This window comes from Vanessa cardui, chromosome 15 (assembly GCF_905220365.1).
Source record: "Vanessa cardui chromosome 15, ilVanCard2.1, whole genome shotgun sequence".
Lineage (NCBI taxonomy): Eukaryota > Metazoa > Arthropoda > Insecta > Lepidoptera > Nymphalidae > Vanessa > Vanessa cardui.
This window is the reverse complement of record NC_061137.1, coordinates 9,892,396-9,916,085: the sequence shown is the minus strand read 5'-3', so window position 1 is coordinate 9,916,085 and position 23,690 is coordinate 9,892,396. Positions and strand designations below refer to the sequence as shown.

General features: G+C 31.1%; 2 protein-coding genes across 7 annotated transcripts in view; one reads left to right on the top strand and one right to left on the bottom strand.

Annotated features, from left to right (window-relative positions):
- LOC124535645 (inositol-trisphosphate 3-kinase B) overlaps positions 1 to 1,811 on the top strand; it is a 173,103-nt gene extending 171,292 nt beyond the window's left edge. For all 6 annotated transcript variants that reach the window (XM_047111920.1, XM_047111925.1, XM_047111924.1 and 3 more), the window contains 2 exons: positions 112 to 363; positions 624 to 1,811. In XM_047111920.1, coding sequence (XP_046967876.1) covers positions 112 to 363; positions 624 to 971 — 600 coding nt within the window. In that variant the 3' untranslated portion in view covers positions 972 to 1,811. The remainder of the gene's footprint in view (positions 1 to 111; positions 364 to 623) is intronic.
- Positions 1,812 to 2,046: 235 nt separating this feature from the next.
- On the bottom strand, positions 2,047 to 22,782 carry LOC124535644. The gene is made up of 6 exons (XM_047111918.1): positions 22,032 to 22,782; positions 7,261 to 7,440; positions 6,420 to 6,541; positions 5,135 to 5,375; positions 4,432 to 4,694; positions 2,047 to 4,300 (listed from the first exon to the last, which is right to left on the bottom strand). Exons 1-6 carry the CDS (start codon positions 22,174 to 22,176, stop codon positions 2,234 to 2,236), a joined length of 3,018 nt encoding a protein of 1,005 aa, XP_046967874.1. The 5' UTR covers positions 22,177 to 22,782; the 3' UTR covers positions 2,047 to 2,233.
- Between the last annotated feature and the right edge of the window lie 908 nt (positions 22,783 to 23,690).

Genomic DNA, 23,690 nt, shown 5'->3' with positions numbered 1-23,690 from the left:
CGTACTTTATTATTGTGTAAACATTATAATTTACATCTTTAACGGATAATTTCAATGATGTCTTTTGGAAATTATACAATAAAAATTAATGTCAAATTATTATTTTTTCAGGATATGTATGAAAAAATGATTCAAATCGACCCAAAGGCGCCATCAGAAGAGGAACACCGGAGCAAAGGTGTTACAAAGCCGAGATATATGATATGGCGAGAAACCATCAGTTCGACAGCGACCCTGGGATTCAGGATAGATGGTGTCAAGAAAGCTGATGGTACGAGCTCCAAAGATTTCAAGACGACAAAAACGAGGGAGCAAATACTGGAGGCTTTCAAGGATTTCACTGCAGCATTCCCAAGCGCTATCGTAAGTGTCAATTTCAAATCAAATTACATACAATATCGCACATTTGTACATTTAAAAAAAATTATAAAAGCAATATTGATTTTTAAATCTATGTTATTTGCTTCTACGTTCGTATTTTTCTAAGAAAGATGATATATGCCCAACAAAAATGATGATTTCTAGTTTACCCGTAATATACCTTATTTCTTTGATGCAACCTAGAATCAAACGATGCCAAAAAAAATGAAACATATTAATTTATTTCTTTTATGTGTTCACAGCCCAAGTACCTCGAAAGGCTCAAGAACATTCGGGCGACTTTGATTGAATCACACTTCTTCAGAACACACGAGCTCATCGGCAGCTCATTGCTTTTCGTCCATGACAAAAGAAAAGCGTCTATCTGGATGATAGATTTCGCAAAAACCGTTCCCGTTCCCGAAGGAGTGAACATTGACCACAATTCAGCTTGGAAAGTTGGTAACCATGAAGATGGGTACCTCATTGGTATAGACAATTTAATCTCCATCTTCGAATCCCTAATAAAAGACGACAATGGCAACATTGATCAGTGCTATTCCAATTTAAGCCTTGATAAAAACGTAAGAAGAGATACTTTAGCCACTTGAAAGGTTTTGGAATTGCCAATACAGAATATCCCTCTGTAGTGTCTTGGGCTTTGAAACCAGCAGTCAGGTTACTGCATACAGACTTCGTATGAAGATGACGATTCATGTGTATATATTGACGATTTATTCATTGTAAATAATGATTACAGTAAAGACCGTTATTGTATTATTGATAAGTTTAAAATACTCATCTTAGAGTAGGTTATGATCGTTGATGACTTTATTGGTACTGTTTATATGATGATGTAAATGTGTGTTGATTTTAAGTAAGTAGATGAACACTTAAATGTTGGTTATACATGTAATTATAGAACAAGTTTATTATACCTATCTCTCTTTGAAAGAAGAATACTGATGTATTTATATATCTTATTTATGATGTGTTTATTTAACTTATATACATAAGAAAAATATTGTATTGTTTGAAAAAGTAAATGAAAATAACGATACGATTGTAAATTTGGTAGATTTTAATAATTTATTTTAACAATCACAGCACAAAGAATGTATCTTGTATTCAAATAAATAAAAATACAGACGAAATTTATTGATCGATTTATCGAATAAAATAAATTATAATATAAAAAAAAGAAAAACAGGAATACAACTTTAAACAAGTGTTTTGAAATAAAATAAATTTTCATCAAAAGTAAGTTTGACTCGAACAAAATGAAAGACAATGCTAAGATAACAACGAATAAACACATCTTGTAATATATATTTATTTTTATTATTGTAACTACACTATATTAGTGTAAAGACTAGATAAAACTTTATTGCTAAGTTAAAATGTGTAAGGTTAAACATATTTGAAGATACTAATTAAAACATATTACAATATTCTTGTTTTTGTACTCCTCCAACAATTCCAAATTCCAAAAAATTAGACTATATTACTGAACTAATGGAATGTATTTATTACTATATTACTGGCAAATAATTATTGCATAATTGTTTCATTATTATTAGAATTGCCTGTCTCTAAAAAGGCAAAATAAATTTAAAAAATATCGTATATATAGTATTCACATTTGCAAGACAACAAGTCTTAAAATAATATTTTTTATTCTTTTTCATAATACAGTCGTATCTTATATAACCGTTAAAACATACAGTAGATTTAATTATATATATTTAATATAAAAAAAGGAATGACAATAGACAATAGAGTACGCAGTGAAAGCGCTGGACGGCTTCTTAAATTAATCAATAAATTAAACACTTAAAACTACTAATTGCACTATGGTATCAAAGGCACTGGTTTACGATTTATTTTTATTACTATCAATAACAATATCCGTCAAACTATTTCGCCTTGAATTATCTTCCATATTTGAACTACTTTCTTTTCTAATTCGTGAAAAAAGTCGAGGCACTGGTGCCGTGCCAGATCTGGTCGAGTCCACGGGTGCCGGCGAATATCTTCTTGTTCTTGGTGGTAGAACGTCGCTTGCACTTTCCGAGTATGGAGGTGGTGGCTGCATCAACATTGTCATTCGATTTTCTCTCTGTGCTGCTGCTGTTATTTGTAATTCAGCCCCAGCCACGACTGTGGCTAATGTTGGCGTGAATTGTGGAGCCGCGGCACGAACTGAAATTCTTCTCCTTCTCGGCCCAGTGTTATCTTCAAAATCACCCCTACTAGGTACTGGGGGTAGATTTAAATCAGGCCTAAGCGATCCACGTCTCCTAGTATTACTGGAACTTTCACCTATATTTTGCTCTTCTGAATTTTGGGCAGTAACTGTGTCTATAACAGCCAACGCACGGAGTAAATCTGCAACGCTTGTGTTCTCTAATACTTCTACTTGTTCCGATTCGGGGAGATTTGATATGTTAACATCAGGGTCGAATAAACTAGGTCGACCACGACTAGTCCTATTTCTGTAATTATCTAATTCATTAGAGAATAGACTACCACGACCACCCTCTGTAGCTTGTCTATAACTTTGAATGTCACCTGCAAATAAACTACTTCGACCCATTTTCGTTTGGTTTTGGTACTGTTTAATACTACTTTCAAGGTCGCTAGTACTGTGTTCTGGCGTGCTAATTTTTCTGCTATTACCAAATGAAGGAAACAGACTTCTGCGACCGTGACGTGTTTTTTCCTTGTAGTTAACTAATTCATCTGAACTTTCCGGCATCGTGTCGTCATCACTCTTCTTAGATTTGCCAAATGTAGGAAGTAAGCTAAGCCGACCTCTTCGAGTTCGATTTTGGTATTTTTGTACCTCATCCTCGTCTACAGTATCATCGTCGTTACTAGTTGGATCGCTGAAGTCAAATGTCGGAAAAATACTATGTCTACCCTTTCTTGTACGTTCTTTATAACGATTTGCGTCATCGTCAGGATCACTAAAGTCAAATGTGGGAAATATGCTATGTCTACCAGATTTTGTCTTTTCTCTGTATGCTCTAGCAGCAATCACGTCTTCATCTTCACTGAAATCAAAAGTTGGGAATATACTGTGTCGTTTTGGTTTCTGTTGAGCTGCCATCGCAGCAGCTCTGTCTTCATCATCTGAGAAATCGAATGTGGGGAAAATACTGTAACGCCCACGTTTTGTTTTTTCTTTGTATGAATCTAAATCACTTTTTTCTTCTTCTCCGATGCCGAAAGTTGGGAAAATACTTCCTCGTCGTGATTTTTCTTTTACATTTTCTGAAGAGCCTTGAGCACTGCTGACTCTGCCTTTCATGGTATTTTTAATATATTCTGCTGGACTTTCATTTGAACTTGTTTTTCTGAATAATCTTGCGAATAAACTTCTTGGCTGATTTTCATCGTTAGATGCTACAGTAGCAGGTAGTGATAGCTTTCCACTTCGTATATTAGCTTCTTTTCTATATTTCTCTGCTGTATCACCATTCGTCCATGTGAAATCATGGTCTAACCTTGACACTGATTCTTTTCTATAGTTTGGTACCGCTACACTTAAAGCCCTGGTTCTCATTGGAGCGTTGGATAAATAATCTTTACCAATAGTAAAAAGTGGTGGCTGTTCAGTTGCTAAAATTTGTTCATCATCAAATATATTGATTCCTCTGCCTTGACGTTGGGCTTCAAAGCCACCTAAAACATTTACTACCCTGGCAAGTAATTCAACAGGCTTAACAATAGCTGATGCCGTAAATGTTTTTTCTTTGTCGATACCAAGAAGATCAGTATCTGACTGGATACGAAGCATGTCTTTGGCAGTTAGTTGAATATTTTCAGAATTAGCGCGTTTTCTTTTTACAACGGGGTCTCTCGGTACAATATCGAATGTTAGAATAGGGCAACTTGCACTTCTATATAAATGTGGAGCAGTTTCGACGTACACAGGCTGAAAGGGACAAAATAAATTTAATGTTTAAAGTCTAAGGAAATTAATATTCAATTAGGTTAAAGTTACAGAATTTGTTGTATTTTATTGTTTCTATTTTCGATATCAAATAAAGTGTCGTGAGTACAAACCTTTACTTTCAGTAAATTAGCTTCGTTAATTATTTTCCTTATTACGGCTATATCCCTTGTAAATCCTTGTAAGATTTTGCTTTGTGTGGACTTCAACTGATATGCGAATTTTTGTTCTAATCTGTGCACTCGCTCACTTCTCATCCCACTCGTGATAAAACCAAGAAGCATTGCAATGTATCCAAGGCCAAATGTGATCCAGATGATGAGAAATATGTGGTACGCCAAGTAATATCCGGACTTGAAACCATTGTTGACAGTTCCTGAAAATCATAGTCGTAAACAAAAGTTATATAAAGAAACTAAGAAGCTGTTTAAAAATATTAACGTTAATTTTTTTTTATATCTTACTCGGGACATTTTGACAATTAATTATTTGATACAGAACAATATAGTCAATCATTCATCAGATATCATTCTGAGATTTTACGCTAATGATCTGTGGGGAGCTTCGAGTTTTTTTTTATAGAATACCTTACAGTGCTATATTTTAATAAACCCCTTCTTCGCGTAAATATTAAAAAGCGACTTACGTCTTATTAACTTTCATATTCGTTGTTTTAAAGCATGTGTTGTTAAAATATTATAATATAATCATAATTTTAACACTTTTATAAATTTCAAGATCATGTTCTTCGAATACTTTCAAATTTATTATTACCGAGTAACTAAGTCGAGTAATTAAATAAAGAGAAAATATTACCTGCAACTATATCACCAAATCCAATGGTAGTCAAAGTCACAAAGGCGTAGTATATCCCAGCGACGTAATCCCAGCCTTCAAAGACGACGAAAATGCAAGCCGGTAAGAAAATGAAGAAGAGAAAACCCGGAACGAGATAGAGGAAGATCTGTCCCAGCATGCCGAGGTTGTGGAAGAAGTAGTCTAACTTGTCCGCTCGTTTCTCATTTTTTCTTTTATATTTTCGATAAACTGATATGAGCTGAAAAAATAATTGAATTCAATCAGTAAAAACACCAATATTTTTAACATTAAAATATCCTTTACGTATGTATTAGACATTATTAGCGATGGAATAATTATTTTAAGTGTTTAATTACCTGTCAATGAAAATTATTAACAGGAAATTAAGCACTTATGTTAAATATTAGGATTCTACGATGTTAATATATTTTGTGTAAAAATTAAATTAACTATTAAAATACTTCGTATATTTTTAATTACTTAATAAAAAAGGACCAGGCTTTCCAATCCTATCTTTCAATTCATAAATTTATTACTCATGAGGTAAAACGACCCACAAGTTAGACGTGTATCTTAACTATTTAATTAATAAATCATCCCAAGACTGGCCGCGAAGAAAATCTACGTGTATCCAATTTATATGCAATTCTACCACGACACAAATTTGTATATAATGCTGTGTCTTACGATTTATTTATTTAACTCTTAGAAGTATTACAGTTTTACAGTATAGTATTACAGTACAAGTTTAATAATAATCGATTTTAAAGAGTAAATAATTATATATTTGAGTTTGATACAATATCTCATCCATCTAATAACGCATCTCATAACTAGGACCTCCGTTATATATGTAATGATGATGAAAATGTAATCGCATTGGAATAGTATGTTGGAAAAAGCTTCCCATCAAAGGAATAAAAAGTCCAGTATTATGTAATTTACAGGCCGTAGTTTCATTTGATTTTAATTGTGTCATATTCATCACTTAAAATTATAATTCTTCAATCAATAATTAGGTAATCGTATGATAATGATAACACAAAGGCTGTTGAAAACAAATAATATTTTACTGAAACTTACAAGATTTTACGAATATTGTTAATAAATTTTTACTTAATTTATTATTATTTAATTGAACCTAAAAATATCTTATTCTTAATGCATTTCTATAAACAGTGTTTGTTCCGATATTGAAAAACGTATTTAAAGAAAATTTAAAAATAATTGAAACAATACATTGTTGAAAATAAAAATAAAGATTTATGAGTCATGTGTTTACCTGCATTCCAAAATATTCACCAAGGTTTGCTAATAGGATACCATTGATAGGGATGCCGAACAAACCATAAAATATCATCAGAATTCGTGAAAGGTGTGTAGTTGGTGCTAAGTTGCCGTATCCTGAAATCAGAAAAAGATATAATTATTTAAATGTTAGGAAATATAAGTTTAATTCGAGGTGTAATCATAATCATGTTCTGATGATGATCAATTGTTGACCAGTGCAGAATTTATTATATTACATATGTACAGAATTATCATTTGAGATATCACAGACTTGAGATATCACATTATGGAGTCGAGATGGCCCAGTGGTTAGAACGCGTGCATCTTAACCGATGATTGTGGTTTCAAACCCAGGCCGCTGATTCGTGTGCTTAATTTGTCTTTATAATTCATCTCGTACTCAGCGGTGAAGGAAAACATCGTGACGAAACCTGCATGTGACAAATTTCATAGAAATTCTGCCACATGTGTATTCCACCAAGCCGCATTGGAACAGCGTGGTGGAATATGTTTCATATGGAGGAGGCCTTTAGCCCAGCAGTGGGAATTTACAGTCTGTTGTTGTTTGTTTTTGTTGTTGTTGTATGTTGTTGTGCTCAAGTAGCACTATGTAAGACAAACACACACACACACACACACACTGCCTTCTTTCTCACTCATACGACAATCGTGAGAGAATACACATACAGACATGAGTTCAGTCTCCATAAAATATTTTTTAATAATATTGGCAATAGAAATCTGTTTAACGTATCTTAGAATTTTTTTGATACTTTGTAAAATATATTGGATTTTCATATGGGTATATTTAATATAAATTTCATAGCACTCACCTATAGTACTAACGACGGTGTAAGAGAAGAAGAATGAATGGTAGAAGTCCCATTTGAATGGTGGTTCGGCATCTTCAGTGGTGTAGTTAAACATGGACTTGCCGCAGTACTCGGATAACTTTCGTAGTATGCTGTCCTGCTTGTCGGGATCATTCGGAATGTAATTCTCGTAGAGAAGATCTGAAAATAGTAAAATATATTTTTAAAAACAATTATTTAATTTTTAGATGGGTTTGAGTTTTCGAACATGCATTTTGTGCTTAAGACAATATAATTAAGAATACTTTTGTGAATTAAATAAAATATATTTTCTTATTTATTAGCATAATAATACTGCTACCTTGATTATAATACAATAAATAATAGCAAGATGGCCCAAGTGATAATTTATAATTGACGTTAGTCAATCCTTTCATTATTTATATTTCTGATAATCTGGCCTAGGTGGGGTCAGTTTCTCTGTGTGAAAGCTTAACAGATTAAAAAAGAGATACTCGTATAAAATAAAAAAAAAGTTCAAATTTGAAGATCGAACGATAGAACATTCCAATAACCAATAATTTATAAAAGTATAAAGAAGAGATGATATGACTTTTAGATTTAGTAATGCATGCTCTATACATTCAGACTCATATAAAAATAACGCTCTTTCTATAGGATATATTATCAAACTAAATACCTAGTTTTTAGAACTAATGAGCATTAAAATGCATGTGACAGGAGTCTGGCAATCAGATAAAATCAAGAGATCAAGCATTGGACACGACCTTTACTTGTCGTGTTTCTCATCCGTAGTCCGATAAATTAGTTGGTAGATCCAGGCAATTAATTTTATTGTTTGTTTATTTCCTATGTTATAGAAGAATGTAGAATTATGATTTAAATAACAAATACAAATTAATACTTGTATGTAGATAACAACAGCCTGTAAATTCCCACTGCTGGGCTAAAGGCCTCCTCTCCCTTTGAGGAGAAGGTTTTTTCTAACTCACACTACGTTGTTCCAATGCGGGTTGGTGGAATACACATGTCGCAGAATTTTTATGTAAGTTGTCACATGCAGGTTTCCTCACGATGTTTTCCTTCACCGCTGAGCACGAGATGAATTATAAAGACAAATTAAGCACATGAATCAGCGGTGCTTGCCTGGGTTTGAACCCGCAATCATCGGTTAAGATGCACGCGTTCTCACCACTGACTGTATGACTGACTTGTATGTAGGATTACTATGAATTCATTCGTTCATCCGATTATCGAATGTCTTATTCATAAAAAGAACAAATTATTATCTTGGCATGTTTGTCTTCAAATTAAAACGTTTTATAAACCCTTTAAAATGGTCGGACAGCTAATACATACTAATAATAAATGTAGGTACTTGAAATATGCAACAGCTACTTCGAAATACATCTACATTTGTAATTTTTTTATATCAAAATAAAGATTTATACCAGACTTCCTGTTACCTCCTACCAAGCAGAGGTTTATGTGTTTTCTTTATTATTTCCTAATGTGTTTTAAAAAAATAATATTGTTGTCGTTTTTAAATAGTTTTACAAATTATTCTTCATGAAAACGCTTTCTGAAACACTTGAGGGCCAATTATTTTAATATTTAAGTCATTAGTTTTAGTTAAAATATTTTTGTTAATAGTTTCTTTTGCAACAAATAAGGTCGTTGACAGTCAATATTGAACTACAATGTGTGATAGTTAACATAGCTAAGGATCTAGTTAAACAAAGTATTATAGTAATTGCTAAATCACGACAAAAAGTTAATATGAAAACTTAATTGGATACTTAAAGGTTTTTTTATTGCGACAATTTTATGCTCGGCTCAACACGAATGAAACAATTTGTATTTCTTTTTTATTCTTTTGTTACATTCTCCATTTTTTTTATTTCTTATCTTTCACTGTCTACCACTTGTCCCCTAGTCCATAACACAAGTGCTTTAGCTACTTAAATTGGGATCAGAGTAATGTATGTGATGTTGTCTCATATCTATATTTATTTATTATTATTTAATTACTGTCTAAATTAATTTTAGGCGTTACTGTATAAACATTTTGGTCTGATTGAATGAAGGCTTAAGATCGGATTGGCGACTAAGCTAAGGTTATATGTACTTATTTTAAGAAATTTTATATTCTAATCTAGATAGCTTAAAAAACTACCAAGAATATAAATTGAAACTAAACTCAATAAATTAATAAGTATGAAATAATTATATTACGTCAAAATGTAAAGAAAACGATTAAAACTGTACATGAAATTGTTTGTGAGATTTAAAAAAATAGGGAGAAGCCTGCTTTTCTGGAGACAGACAGTTTGTGCTATAATAGCCTTTGCGATGTGCATAAAGTCTCCTTTAAAAGTAACCATTATGACTGAAATAGATCACGGAGATATTTTTAATTTTTTTACCATTCAATATAACATTTCCGATGCTTTGGAAAACCCTCCATAAATACTAATATATACCTTCAAAACTTTATCCTTATAAGGATTACGTATCCTGATGGCAAACACTATCGATCATAATATAAATTATACAAGCATAGATTAAAAACGAACTTTGATCTCATCATCCAAAAAACCATAACGCTTGTTTTTAGTACACTTTATTCCAGACGAATTGAAAAAAAGAATATGTTTTAAAATTAATGAACTCTTGATTTTTGCAACTCAATTGAATCATATTGCTTTTTACAAAAAACAATCAAATCTCTCTAGTGTTATGTATATACATATATAAAAGGTACTAGAATAAATTTGAATATATAACAAATACCTTACTAAATAGTTTTAATATTATTAAAAAATAATAGATTTTTTAGACACATATGAAACTGTATACCTATAGAGTTTTAGATATAATATAAAGTATGCATAAGGTGTAGCAAGAACCTGATGATCTCTGGGTTTTTGTCGTTACTCACACTTACGTGAACTTTAAAATGTCTCATTAACAATATAAATATATTAAAATAAATAAATTTTATTAAAGTTTATTCGGCAATAGCTGTTAAGATAGGCAACTGTTCATATATTTTATTCATATAAATACCGATAAACAGCAAGATTGTTGTGTTTCGGTTTGCAGGTGAGTCAACCTGTGTCATTACAAGACTTAGTTACCAATGTTTGTCGCATTGGTGATGTAAGGAATGGTATATTTGGAGGAGTAATCTATGACCGGTCGAGACCATATAGACAGATGGCTGACTTGTCCGTCTGTCCAAGAATTGCATAAAAATTCGGTTCGATTTGGTTTTCAATTCTTCAGATTTTTTCAATTATTAATCAATAACGTATTTACTTCATATAATACATATAATAAACATATATGTATGTAGTATATCTCGACTGCAAAACAACGAATACGAAGACGACGCTTCTTTCTCATTTTTTGACAAATTTTTGACGTTTGTTTTTTTTTAATTTTCAATAGACCAATGATAAATTTCTTATACTTTTTATAGAAACGAATACCGAATAATATTATTATTTATTTTAATATCTTAGAATTATTGCACTACTAAAATCATAGAACATTTAATTTATTACGACACTCACACAATAAGCATTGTCTTAACGAAAATTATTGAATCAATCTTTAAAGCCAAGAACGTACGTTCTGCGGTTTCGGAAGTAATTAGTGGTTTATCATACTAAAGAGGTTCTATTGAATGATTTTATAGTTCGCCTGTAAAGGAGGAGCGGCGTATTATAGTCGTGATTAACATCAGATTGACATAAAATCGATTTACAATGAGCTTGAATTCAACTACAATCGAGTGAAGGTCAGTGTCACTGTCAAGATCAGGAGTAAAGAGATCGACAGGAATTATTCGCTGCTAGAAATAGTATTTTTCTTTAATTTCTGATATCATTAATAGTAGGACTATAAATAATTTAAAGTAGAACTCGAGAATCGTTGGCGTTAAATTTCTAGAAAAAGAAAGCTAAATATTTCTTTTTCTAAAACGATGATGGATAAGGATGCTTTTTTTGTTACATTAGAATAGTATTGATATTCAAATTTCGAATAAAATAAAAATGAACAGCACTAGAATTCTGAGGAAAAACAATATACGCACAATTACCGTTGTTGCATTTGAATTAAATTAGAAAAAAAATATTCGAAATTTAAAAAACTCAATTAATGAGTGTATCAGTATTACTTAGTCGTGTTCAAGTATCGAAATATAATAAATAGTTATATATTATAAAATAAAGTGTCAACAACAATGAAGTGTCTTATCATTTACATTCTCGGGCGCCATTTAATTCCGACACTCAGCTTATAAATCGAAAATATATCATCAAATTCATAATAATATTTTAATTAACGTACTAACTTAAAAAATATAAAAAATACACGTAATATTTAAGTGATAATAAATCCAATACGGTATGATTAAATATGAAAATATATTTACATTTTATATTAGACGAAATCTTATGGCTGCGAATAATCTATTTACTTATATATATACGTATATATGTACCGTACGAAAGTAACTATAACATAGAAAACTATGACCGTCAGATTACGTAACGTCTACAACATATCAGATTAATATCACTATGATTAAAAGCTTAGTCTTAATCTTAGAATTATAAAATCTTTTAAATCATGCTTTAAAAGCCAATATGGTACATATATTTGTACCGTCCTTTGAGTTCGTATGTATTTAGCACTTAGCAAGATCGTGATGCCTGCCCTATTAACATTTATTACGGAATATTGGTATAACATACAAAATCTTTTTGATGTGTAGGATATTGGCTTAACAGATTAGTTAGAAGTATGTCTCAATCCCTTGGAATTAGCTTCGATTAGCAGAAATGAAAAAATTGATTTACATTGTAACATCATACGTCATCCGTCCGAGATTTTTAATAATAATTGTGTACATTAACTTTACCGTCACGTGACGGTAGGTACGCCAATCTGAGGTCCCGGTTTCGATTCCCGACCGAGCTGATGTAGAAAAAGTTCATTAGTTTTCTATGTTGTCTCGAGTCTGGGTGTTTATGATACCGTCGTTACTTCTGATTTTCCATAGCACAAGTGCTTACTTACATCGCGATCAGAGTAATGTATATGATGTCATTATTTATTTATTTATTTAGTGTCAATACACAAAATTAGCAAAACAATTGTTATATCCTTTGTGTTACACTAGCTCACTTCCCCTGTACCGGAAACCGGAATAGAACGGTAATAATTTCGTTAGGCGGTAGAATATAAAACAAGCGGGAGCTGCTTTTTCAGACGGGCTTGTCCAACTTCATATCAACTTCAATATTTTCATTATATATTAAGTCCTTGTTAATGAAACTCATGTTTTTATGAACATATCAATTTTAATTTATGTATTCGTTATTTTTTAGTACATCTGAGTTGAGTTGTAAAGGTCTAATTAAAGACCTAATTCTAAAATCACGATGTAACGTCGTCAGCCATGTTTACAAAAAAAATCAGTGTTTACAATGTTTAGTTTTCATTAAATTTTCCGCATATTGTTAATGTTAATTGGTTGGAGCGACTTGGTATATAATGTATATAATATATATATACATATATATAATATATCGTTGGCAATATATAGGTTATGTTGTTCATTACCAAACTCAATAGAAACGACATCAGCGTCAGGTGACAGCTCGATTCAAAACAAAAGCTTTTTCTTTTAAACTACACAATACATAACTAGAATATTAATTAGTACACACAAAGAAAAATACTCGTTATAATAAACAGTTAACTGTATCGACTATTTTCATTACTTGTTGAGAGACTTCTGAAAAATGTAATTCATTTATATTTTTAATTTTATATTGGTAAATTTCACCTAATGGTAAGTGATCACAACAGACGCCATGTCTGTTTGCCATCAGGTAAGGTACCATTGGAATAAATATTTACTACCTGCATAATAAATGAACCAATACTGGAAAGTATGTACAATGTACATACGTAGTTTTATCCCATGTGTGTGTAGTTACACGGGGTCATTCACCCTTCAAGCTGGAACACTACAATAGGTACCAGATATTGCTGTTTGGTCGAATATGTGATGGGACGATACCATCTCACGGACATGAAACACGATTGTCTCTTTATCGTGACTCACTTTCGTTTTATCACAATGATTACATATAATTTTCACTTTAAATGATAAAATCACAAATGTATAGACTCATATCACATTGTATATTATAAATGAATTTAGTATATATAATAATGTAAATAATTTAAGTAGCAATTATAAAGGTAGTGTTAACATCAAGCATCTACTATGTATTGTATGAGAGAAAATACATTGTGAGTACATTATCCCGTATTGTTCCGCAATTATAGATCTATTATCGTAAATTATCGTTTAGTAATGAGGAAAAGTGATTTTTCCCGTTAATAAATCAAAGATTCAGCGAACTCGGTGCGGGAGGACGTCTATTTCTTCCGACATGTCCTTTGTACCAGATTTTCCTTATGTCGTACACCGCCAGAATGCTAATGGACACTAGATATATCCGCCTCGAAATAAACAATTTCGGCCTCCGAATGCGAATATTTATTTCAGAGTCGAGTAAGTTACTATTCGTCTTATTTAGTAAACAAACCATCCAAGGTGACAGTATGAAGTTTATTTACAAAATGCAATAAACACAATAACATATCAATAAATGTTGTTTACAGGATGTCTCTGTCAAAATGGCGCCTATGCACAGATAATAAAATTAATATATTTCAGAAAGTATTCATTTTCATAACTTTATTTGAGAATATTTATAAAATAATATAAATAGATACTTTTTTGTTTTCGAATATATTTTGAATTATAAAACTCATTCCTTATATATTGATAGGATAACAACATAAACATCAGGAGGTTTTGAATCAAGTTTTCTGTCAATGAAATTTGATAGTTTTATTTAATCTTCAAACAAATAGAATTGTTTATAAATTAATAATTTAACGTCCAAGCGCCTAAGGTTATCGAGCCTATTTCACTAATCGTTAAGGTGTTTATAATGCCATAAAATATATCACTAACGATCAGTTGTGATATTCAACATGGTATGCTACTTAGCTAATTACAGGATCAGTCTTTTTATATTTATTCCTTAGGTCTTGACTACTAGGGACTACATTTGTTTCGATTTAGCTCTGATCTTCTTCTTAAGGTTATCTCAATGCTACAGCATATTATTCATACTAATACTGTAATGAGGATATTAGACTGATTGAATATTGGTCTAGGCGAATTGTAACTACCAAAATATTTATCGTTTATAGAGCTTGTGGATATGGCCTCACTTATCTTAGGTAACAAATTTAAAAACTACCATGTTATGTGTTATCTCTCAATATTTATTAGTTGGCTATTATGATTAATTTTACTAATCATCGCAGACTATATCATTTTTTTCTTCATTTACAAAATGCTTTGTATTCTTTTACACTCACATTCATAATACCTGTATATATGTACCGGTATATAGATATGCACCTATATATATTCATTTCAGAAAGTGTTCATTTTTATATTTCGAGAAAGAAGAGTTTGTTTTGGTATTCTCCCAGGATGTTACTGGGCTGTACGGTCACGTACTTTTGTCCAAGCAAAGGCTAACAAACAAAAAAAATGACAATTTTTTTTTATAGAAATATCTTGAATATCTGGCATTCTTTTAAAGTAAAGCACTATGTAAGTCTCAGCGGAAATGATAAATGGCCTGACTCGTATAAATAAAGTCGCGTTCAAACACACGTCCAGAAATTACTTACAATATAAAATCTCGGTCTTGACAATAATTTGATAAATACTTTTTTAAAGAATGAATGTTTTTTTTTTTGCAAGGACATTTTTTTTATTGATGTAGATGTGTAAATCATGACGTAAATGAAAATACACTACAGAGAAACCTTTTAAGTGTTTGTACGCTTCAATTAAATATGATTAAAACACTTGAACGACTTAATAACAGCTACTGTTTATAATCGATGATACATATATTCGTCAAATATATATTCGGACTAAGCTGATCATCTGCGATTTTTATATTAAAATTACCGTAAACATAATTTACCCATAGAATTACATTCTGTATGAAGTCTGTACAACTACTTTTGTGTAATTTTCCTCAAAAGTCACTTGATGATGACGTAAGCCGTGCTTCACAAATTAGAATAATCGATTTATGTAACAATTTCATTATAATTTACGTTTTTTAATATAAAATCTTTATTAATAACGGCACCCAGCTGTGAGACTCGTAAAACTCAAATTTATTGCATTTATTTATTTATTGGGTAAAACATACCATCGTAATGAATATAATTTACAACGCACGTGCATTTTGTCAGACTATGAGTAACACTCAGATGCACAGTAGTAAATGACCGGAAGAACCAACCTACAGGCTCTAATATGATGGACTCTCAACCGATATATTTATACTGGCTCATTCACTTTTCCAAGTTATATAAACAATAACAACAACAGCCTGTAAATTCCCACTGCTGGGCTAAAGGCCTCCTCTCCCTTTGAGGAGAAGTTTTGGAACATATTCCACCACGCTGTTCCAATGCGGGTTGGTGGAATACACATATGGCAGAATTTCTATGAAATTTGTCATATGCAGATTTCCTCGCGATGTTTTCCTTCACCGCTGAGCACGAGATTAAGCACATGAATTAGCGGTGCTTGCCTGGTTTTGAACCCGCAATCATCGGTTAAGATGCACGCGTTCTAACCACTGGGCCATCTCGACTCTTGTTGTGTATTGGGGTAGAATTAATGATGAAAGACAGATCCCCAGATGGACATCATATTTTAATAAGCTATTATTTGCCTACTAAAACCAATGATTCGAAATAAATCGTAAAGAAAATCTACAGCAATTAGTTCTACATAAACATTGTAATTTATTTAATTTTATTGTTATGGAAATCACAACAATTTCGTATGTATTGCTATTTGTTTTAAGTACAAAGATTTGCACGTTTCATTGTTTTGTTAAATTTCAAAATATTATCCGTAGCACGAATATGTTTTAGAGAATGACCCGTGATGATTACAAGTGGCAATTATTTGTAATTATTCTTTTGTTTCAAATTATTTAAATCACGTGAGGATTGTCACAATATTTGTATAATTATTACAGTTTTAATATGAGCTCGTATATAAAGGATAATGGGTAATTTTGAGGCAATGCACAGTTGTACGTCAATTTGTCACATGGCCCCAATGTGCATCAGCTAATAATGGATTGTGGATATTAAAGTAAAATAAGTAGTAAAGTAAAGTAAAATATAAACAACATTTAAATAGACGTAATTGAGTAGGAAGAAATATTGATTTACATTTTGCATATTTGAAAATATTACATAGAATTGAATGTTATCTGTACTAATATTTTAAGTGCAAAATGTCTATCTGTAGTTATACTGTCTATCTGTAGATTTCGACTGCTGCTGAACCAAATTCGTTTGAATTTGATAGAACGAGGTTGAATTCTGAAAAAGGATATATTTACACTTTTGTAGCTAGAATCAGACAACTAAAATTTAAAATGCGATCGAAGTCGCGGGCGGCATCTAGTGTTTTCGGGAAAGACCTGTTGCCAAAAATCAGTTCATTACTTTTCATCTAGCTCAGGGAGATTGGGCTCGATTGTATACTTACAAATTATATAGATTGATATAATATGTGAAGTAGCGTTCTTATAAAACATTTTTCTTCTTTGCATTCTAAAATATAATATTTATAAATATAGTAAATAAAGAAGTTTACTTGGTGGTAGGGCTTTGTGCAAGCCCGTCTGGGTAGGTACCACCCGCTCATCAGTTATTCTACCGGCAAATAACAGTACTCAGTATTGTTGTGTACCGGTTTGAAGGGTGAGTGAGCCAGTGTAATACAGGCACAAGGGACATAACATCTTAGTTCCCAAGGTTGGTGGCACATTGACGATGTAAAGAATATTAATATTTCTTACAGCGTCATTGTCTATGGGTGATGGTGACCACTTACCATCAGGTGGCCCATATGCTCGTCTGCCAACCTATACCATAAAAAAAGTTTTAATAACTTTTAAATAAACAAGTTTATTTACGTTAAAACAATTAAAACATTATATTAATTCATTTTACTACAATACTTATGTATTTAATTAATTTAACATTTTGTTATACACGCTGAATTTAGAAGAGATCGTTATATATTTACCAAAACAAGGTTACGCAGAGGTGTGGTCTATGTCTCTCCCCCTCTATAGGTACAACAGGGTGGGCCGGCTACTACTATTGATTATTATATACGTAATCTTTATTAACAAGAAAGAATATAAAAAATATATCACCTAAATATGGAATTATGATGCCTTAATATATAAATACCTTATATATTTTTAGTAAATTCATTTAGTTTATAGCATATACAATGATTGTACCATAATGATCTGCATTATATTTGTAATTTAATTGATCTTTTATGTATTATTTGAAATTCGAATGCGATATCAAATTTTATATACATTTATAAATTTTATATATTGCTGTTCCATATAATTATAATCAAGTTTTTAAAGAAAATGTATTTCTATATTTTTAGCTTGGAATGTAGACAATACTGTATTATATAAGTATTAAACTGCCAGTTTTTCTTTTTTTAAGTAATCCTTTTGCCCGAAATGTTCCTATTTGTTGCAAGGTCGTAACAAGTAATTCACTGGGTTACCTTTTATTGTCACCCATTAATGGCTACACCCACTTGCGTAACAATGTAATATTGAGTCACAAAATTGGATCTATTCATGAAAATGTTTTTAACATAACTCTTTCTTATTAAATTTACTTATTAATCTTATAAAACTTGAAACGAGATATTCTTATATATCTACAAACATGATACAGTAGACTGCATCTTGTTTGTAGATATATTGATGAAATATTGATGAAAACCGCATCAAAATCCGCTGCATATTTATAAAGTTCTAAGCACATAATTTATGTGCTTAGAACTTTAAAATCTGAAGTAAAATATTAATCCAGCCATTTGGCTGGATTTATATTTTACTTCAGATTTTTATACCATGGAAAGATTCCTCGGTCTTCTGTCAAACTAATGACAGACAGAGAAAAAAAACGCGTAATCTATCTATCTCACTATAAATTTATTAATAAGGCCGTTAACATTCAAGCAAAATAATTTATGGTGGTAGCGTGATGTGCGTATAAACTGTTACCATAATAAGCGCTTCTGTTTGTTTGTATGTATGTGTTTGGGTAATTTGATATGATAAATAACTTAACGTCAAATAGTATATGTAGCAATAAAATATTATTAAAAATATGATTGTGATCGTTTACTATAAATTTTAATGAAAAAGTAAAAAATAAAGTAACAGCATGTACATTTCCCACCGCTGAGATAAGGCCTCCTCATCCATTACGGAGGGTTTGGAACATATTCCACCAAGCTGTTCCAATGCGAGTTGGTGGAACGCACATGTGGCAAATTTCGATGAAATTAGACACATGCAGGTTTCCTCACGATGTTTTCCTTCACCGCCAAGCACGAGATGAATTATAAACACAAATTGAGCACATATTTAGTGGTACTTGCTTGTGTTTGAACCCGCAATCATCGGCTAAGATGCACGCGTTCTGACCACTGGGCCATCTGAGTCCATGTCAGGCCATGTCTTATATTAGACAAGAGCCTAAAGCCTAGCATCTTTAGACATCTACCTTTGAATTTTTGAGTCATTTTTGTTTTATCAGGCGCAGAATGTTAGGTTAAAATTTGAAAATATTTATTTACTAACCTCCTTATCAAAAGGGATAACAGGCTTTAGCCCAGGCAGTGAGACAATTACAGGCTTATAACTTTAGTTTTTTTTTTTTTATAAACAGTTTAATATTTACAGTCTTATCGTAAAATTAAATACTATGTTGATGATTTAAAATCTCTTAAATATGTATAAAATTGCGTTGAAGTATTATATCAGTTCAGATAATATGAGCTCTATAAAACGTCAGTTGTTAACGAGAAAGAGACACAATTATATTATTTGTGTTTAATTATTCATTACTCATAAACTAAACAAACATTCTTAATCACAATAACGTACGTTTCTTACTAAGTATATCTAAAGTTCTATAAATTTTAGGCATTAAATATATAACAATTACATTTAAAATCTGCAAACTTTAATTGTTAATTAAACATTGTTTATGTGCTTAATGATATAGTTAATTGATGAGTAATTTTTTTATTTTTATATTTTATCATCTTACTCATTTAATAACGATCTAATATATACATATTACTTTAAATATATATTTTAATGAAACATTTTGGCGGACTGTCAAATGGGTTATGATTTAATGATCATCAACGCTTATGAATATCAGATCTGAAAGAAACATTAAGCATTCCTTACATGTGCAACCAACCTTGGGGCCAAGATGTTATGTACCTGTTACACTGAGTCACTCACCCTTCAAATGAGCACAACAAACAAAGTATTGCTGTTTGGCGGGAGAATATCTGATAAGTGGGTGGTACCTAACGGGAGGGGTGTGCGCAAAGTTCTATCGTTATAGTAGATATATCCAAAACCTTTGGAATTATTAATACTAATATTGAACGCCATATTTGGTAGAATACAACCGCTTCTCAAAAGATCTCGTTTGAAAATTTTAAGTATTTTTTTATAAACAAAATTTATATTTTTTTTTATATCTACTAATACCATTGCAAACATGTATAAAAGCCTATGTTGTATGGATATTTTTTACTTAAGATCTGCTGCAGCAAACGTACTATAATATTATTTGGAATATTTAAAACAAATACTGTTTTCTTTTTTAATTTTATCGGAACTATAATTTTTTACAGTTTTATGACAGAACTTTCTGTGGACTTAAAGCGATCTTTACAAACCGTTTTTTCATTAAATTAATTTCACCATTTTTTGTTTACATATTTTTATACTAAAATATATTGAATACAATAACACTAGTTCATTTTGTCCGCGTATAACCTAAAGACTATCGTTACATATACTCGTAGAACGTTGCAATAAAGTCACTAAAATTCAAAGACGTTTCACTTGAAAAAAAAATTACAATCATTTTCATATCAGTATTGTGTCATAATGCGTAATCATCCTGTTATTCCTACAAACTTGGTTTAATCGATTTTAAAATTAACCTTATCTACAAAATGTTCTTTGATTGATCAATTTTATACGAGTTATATTTTAAATCTTAATGACAAATAGGTTCATTAATAAATGTGAGTTCTAGAGTATTAGACAAAATGCGTTCTTCAATTAACTGTCAAATCGATTAGAAACTTCGCGTTCGGTCCGTTTTTTTTTTAAAGTATTAAGCGGTTAGGCAAAGGGATTATGTTAGTTGTCACCATAGATATTGGCTCTGTAAGAAATATTGACAATTCCTTACATCACCAATGTGGTACCAACCTTAACAACTAAGGTGTACTTTAAATCTTTAAACACACTAAGTTGCAGTTCGTATTTGTTTAGTGGGTTAATATATCAATTTATTTTGTAAAATTTATATACTATAATTACTTTTATTACAATAAAATGAAATAACTATTTCATAAGAAAATGATTAGTATTTGTTTCACAATAAAATTATTATGAGGAAATTGTATTATTAATTATTAATGCAAGTCGATTGTAATATTTTTCCGATCAGTAATTATTGTGAGTTGTTATCTGGTAAAGATATTAATAGATCATTTAAAGTCAACTAAAATAAAAAAAAATGTTGTAACTTTGGTTATGACATTTTGGATTTAATTAGAATCATTAACTTAATTAATATTACATTATAGAAATTGTTTTTTTAAAAAAAAAAATAATTTCTTATTTGTTCTTTATGGCTTTGTAGCATTGTCTTTTATGACATATATAGCACTTCATTGGTTCAAATAAATTGATATTGAAACAAATTTGTATCCACAACAGTTGTCAGCTCAAGTACGAATCATGGGATGCAGTAAGGTTGTCATTTTAGAGTTAACAAGGGTATGTTAAACAGCTGACGTTGATAGCAACATCACGAAATGTTGGCAAATGATTTTAAGAAATAAATCTTCATCATTTACATTTAAATAAATTGTCTAAAACTTTTAAAAAACTAAGATATAGTAACTAGTTGTACGTCTCTACTTAAATGTAAGTTATGTACAAATTTTCAATATATTAATCAAAGATCTCTTCAAATGTCCTAGATATTAAATGACTCGTTATTTTTTCATCATTGCTACATTTTCCATTCTTGAGTTTAGTTACATCACTAGGACAATCCTTTAAGTGGATCGATAAATGTAGAAACACTAGTGAAGTGTCCATCGTATTGAAAACTGCATTTATTCACTTATCTGATTGCAAGGTTACAACATCGACTAATGTATCTCATACTAACATTCGCATGTGTCTTCGGAGCTATTTAAATTAAAGTTGTTGACATTAAAATAACAGTTACTGATTTATACGTGGGAAATTATTAGCCATTCAAATAAAATCGTTTTAATGGTATAAATTATAGCAGAATTCAATTTTGCTCTACATATGTCGTCTAATTTCGCAATTTATGTACCATTAATGTATTGATGAATGAAGACTAGAAATAAATATATGTGATATAATTTCTAAAGCAGTTTTAAGGTCAAGTTTCCGCTATGATAGGTTTTAATGATATTGGTGACTTACTTTGGATTTCAAGTCTTTCTAGTTTTTCTTCGGCTCTCTGTGCCAACTCCAGGGGACTCTCGATGTGATAGAATATGCTGGCACCGACTAATAGATACACGATGTGAAGTGCGAGCATACACGCCAATTGCTTTTTGGACATCATCTTGACTGGTTTTTGTATAGCTTTCGAACTAATTTATCGCGTAAAAACACCAATGATATTATTTCATTCAATTTAAATCACAGCATTTCGAATGTCTGTATAGTCTTTTTAAATAACAAAACTCTTTCCCACATCTTCAGATTGTCCGCGAAAAGTTTCTAATGCCGCCTCTCATCTTGATATTAGTTTATATACACTAGATCCTTAATATATTTTTCATTGCGTTTCATTGCACATTCACTTCATTCATACGGAATAATTTTTTAAAACATCGTTCGTTTGGCGTAATAAAAAAAAAAGTTCAGATGACACTTTCCGATTGGACGACGTTCGACCCAAACGGTCGATGCGATCGAATGATTTTCCCGGCGCGCGCGCCTACAAATCGCGTGCCGGCCGCGAACGCGTCCTTTTTTTATATGTACAGCTCTAAATGTTTGACTGGCGACTACTCGCATTAACTCGTCGTAAAGGATAATAGGTAAGGTTATTGCCAGCATTATACATGTATAGGTGAAAACCACTAGCGCAATGATAATACTAACGCGTTCGAGCGAAAGATTTCCATTTACGACAGAAGATTAAAAGGATTCTGTGCCTGATAATGGCCGTCTAGGCAAGGTGCGTTACATCATTTTTGTGATAGCGAATTCACTCAGCAAGTTTAACCTCGTTTGACGTAATGAGAGTGCGATTACTTCCTTAAGCTCCTCATTATTTTTGTCACATATACATTTGATAAGCGAAGAAATCCCCTTATGTATATTTTTCGAGTATTTCAACAGGTACGCAGTCATCATTATAGTTGATTCCTCTCAAACTCGGTTATAATCTGGAATTCCCATAATTACATTGTATTAGCTTAAATTAATATTGGTGACACATAAACTTGGGAAAAATTTAATTTGAACTTTGTCTATATGCTGACATGTTTCTTGTCATGTTTTGACAGTTAAACCTTTTCGAACAGTTATTAAGATCTTATATACATAACATATTATAGATTATTTGTCTGTCATTTCTATTCTGTGTGTGACTGTGCGCATCATTATAGTATTTTTATTGCTTTTGTACACATCGGCTTCAATTGAAGTTCTTATAAGGGAGATACATACTGACGTAAACGTATGATTGGAATTCATAATTTACGATAAATAATGTTCATAACTCAGAAATGAAGTAGACATCTGTTAGATCTACTCCTGTGTTTTTAATTTATTTTAAAGAGTATGTATATTTTTAGTTGTATAAAAACCTGCTTTATTTCTGTATTTATTAAAAACTGCGTGCTGCTATTGGGCTTACAATAAACTCTATGTATGTGTGAGTATAACAACACATGCTTTTTTTAATTTCTTTATAAAACGTTTGTAGAAAGCCTTTATACGAAAAGTAAGTTCAGCTAATAAATAGTTTTATCTCTCATTGTTTACAACAGATAAGATAAAATAAAAATCCCATTGAATTATAACTTTCAAACTATGTTCTCTTAATTGCTTCTTTTATTCTTTAAC

Bases quoted from the DNA above. Each gene is read 5' to 3' on its own strand.
- LOC124535644 (XM_047111918.1), bottom strand. From the start codon at position 22,176: ATGATGTCCAAAAAGCAATTGGCGTGTATGCTCGCACTTCACATCGTG. The intron at 4,695-5,134 runs GTAATATTTTCT...TATGATTTTCAG, and splicing joins ATTTGGTGATATAGTTGCAG to GAACTGTCAACAATGGTTTC. The intron at 4,301-4,431 runs GTTTGTACTCAC...TGTCCCTTTCAG, and splicing joins CTAATTTACTGAAAGTAAAG to CCTGTGTACGTCGAAACTGC.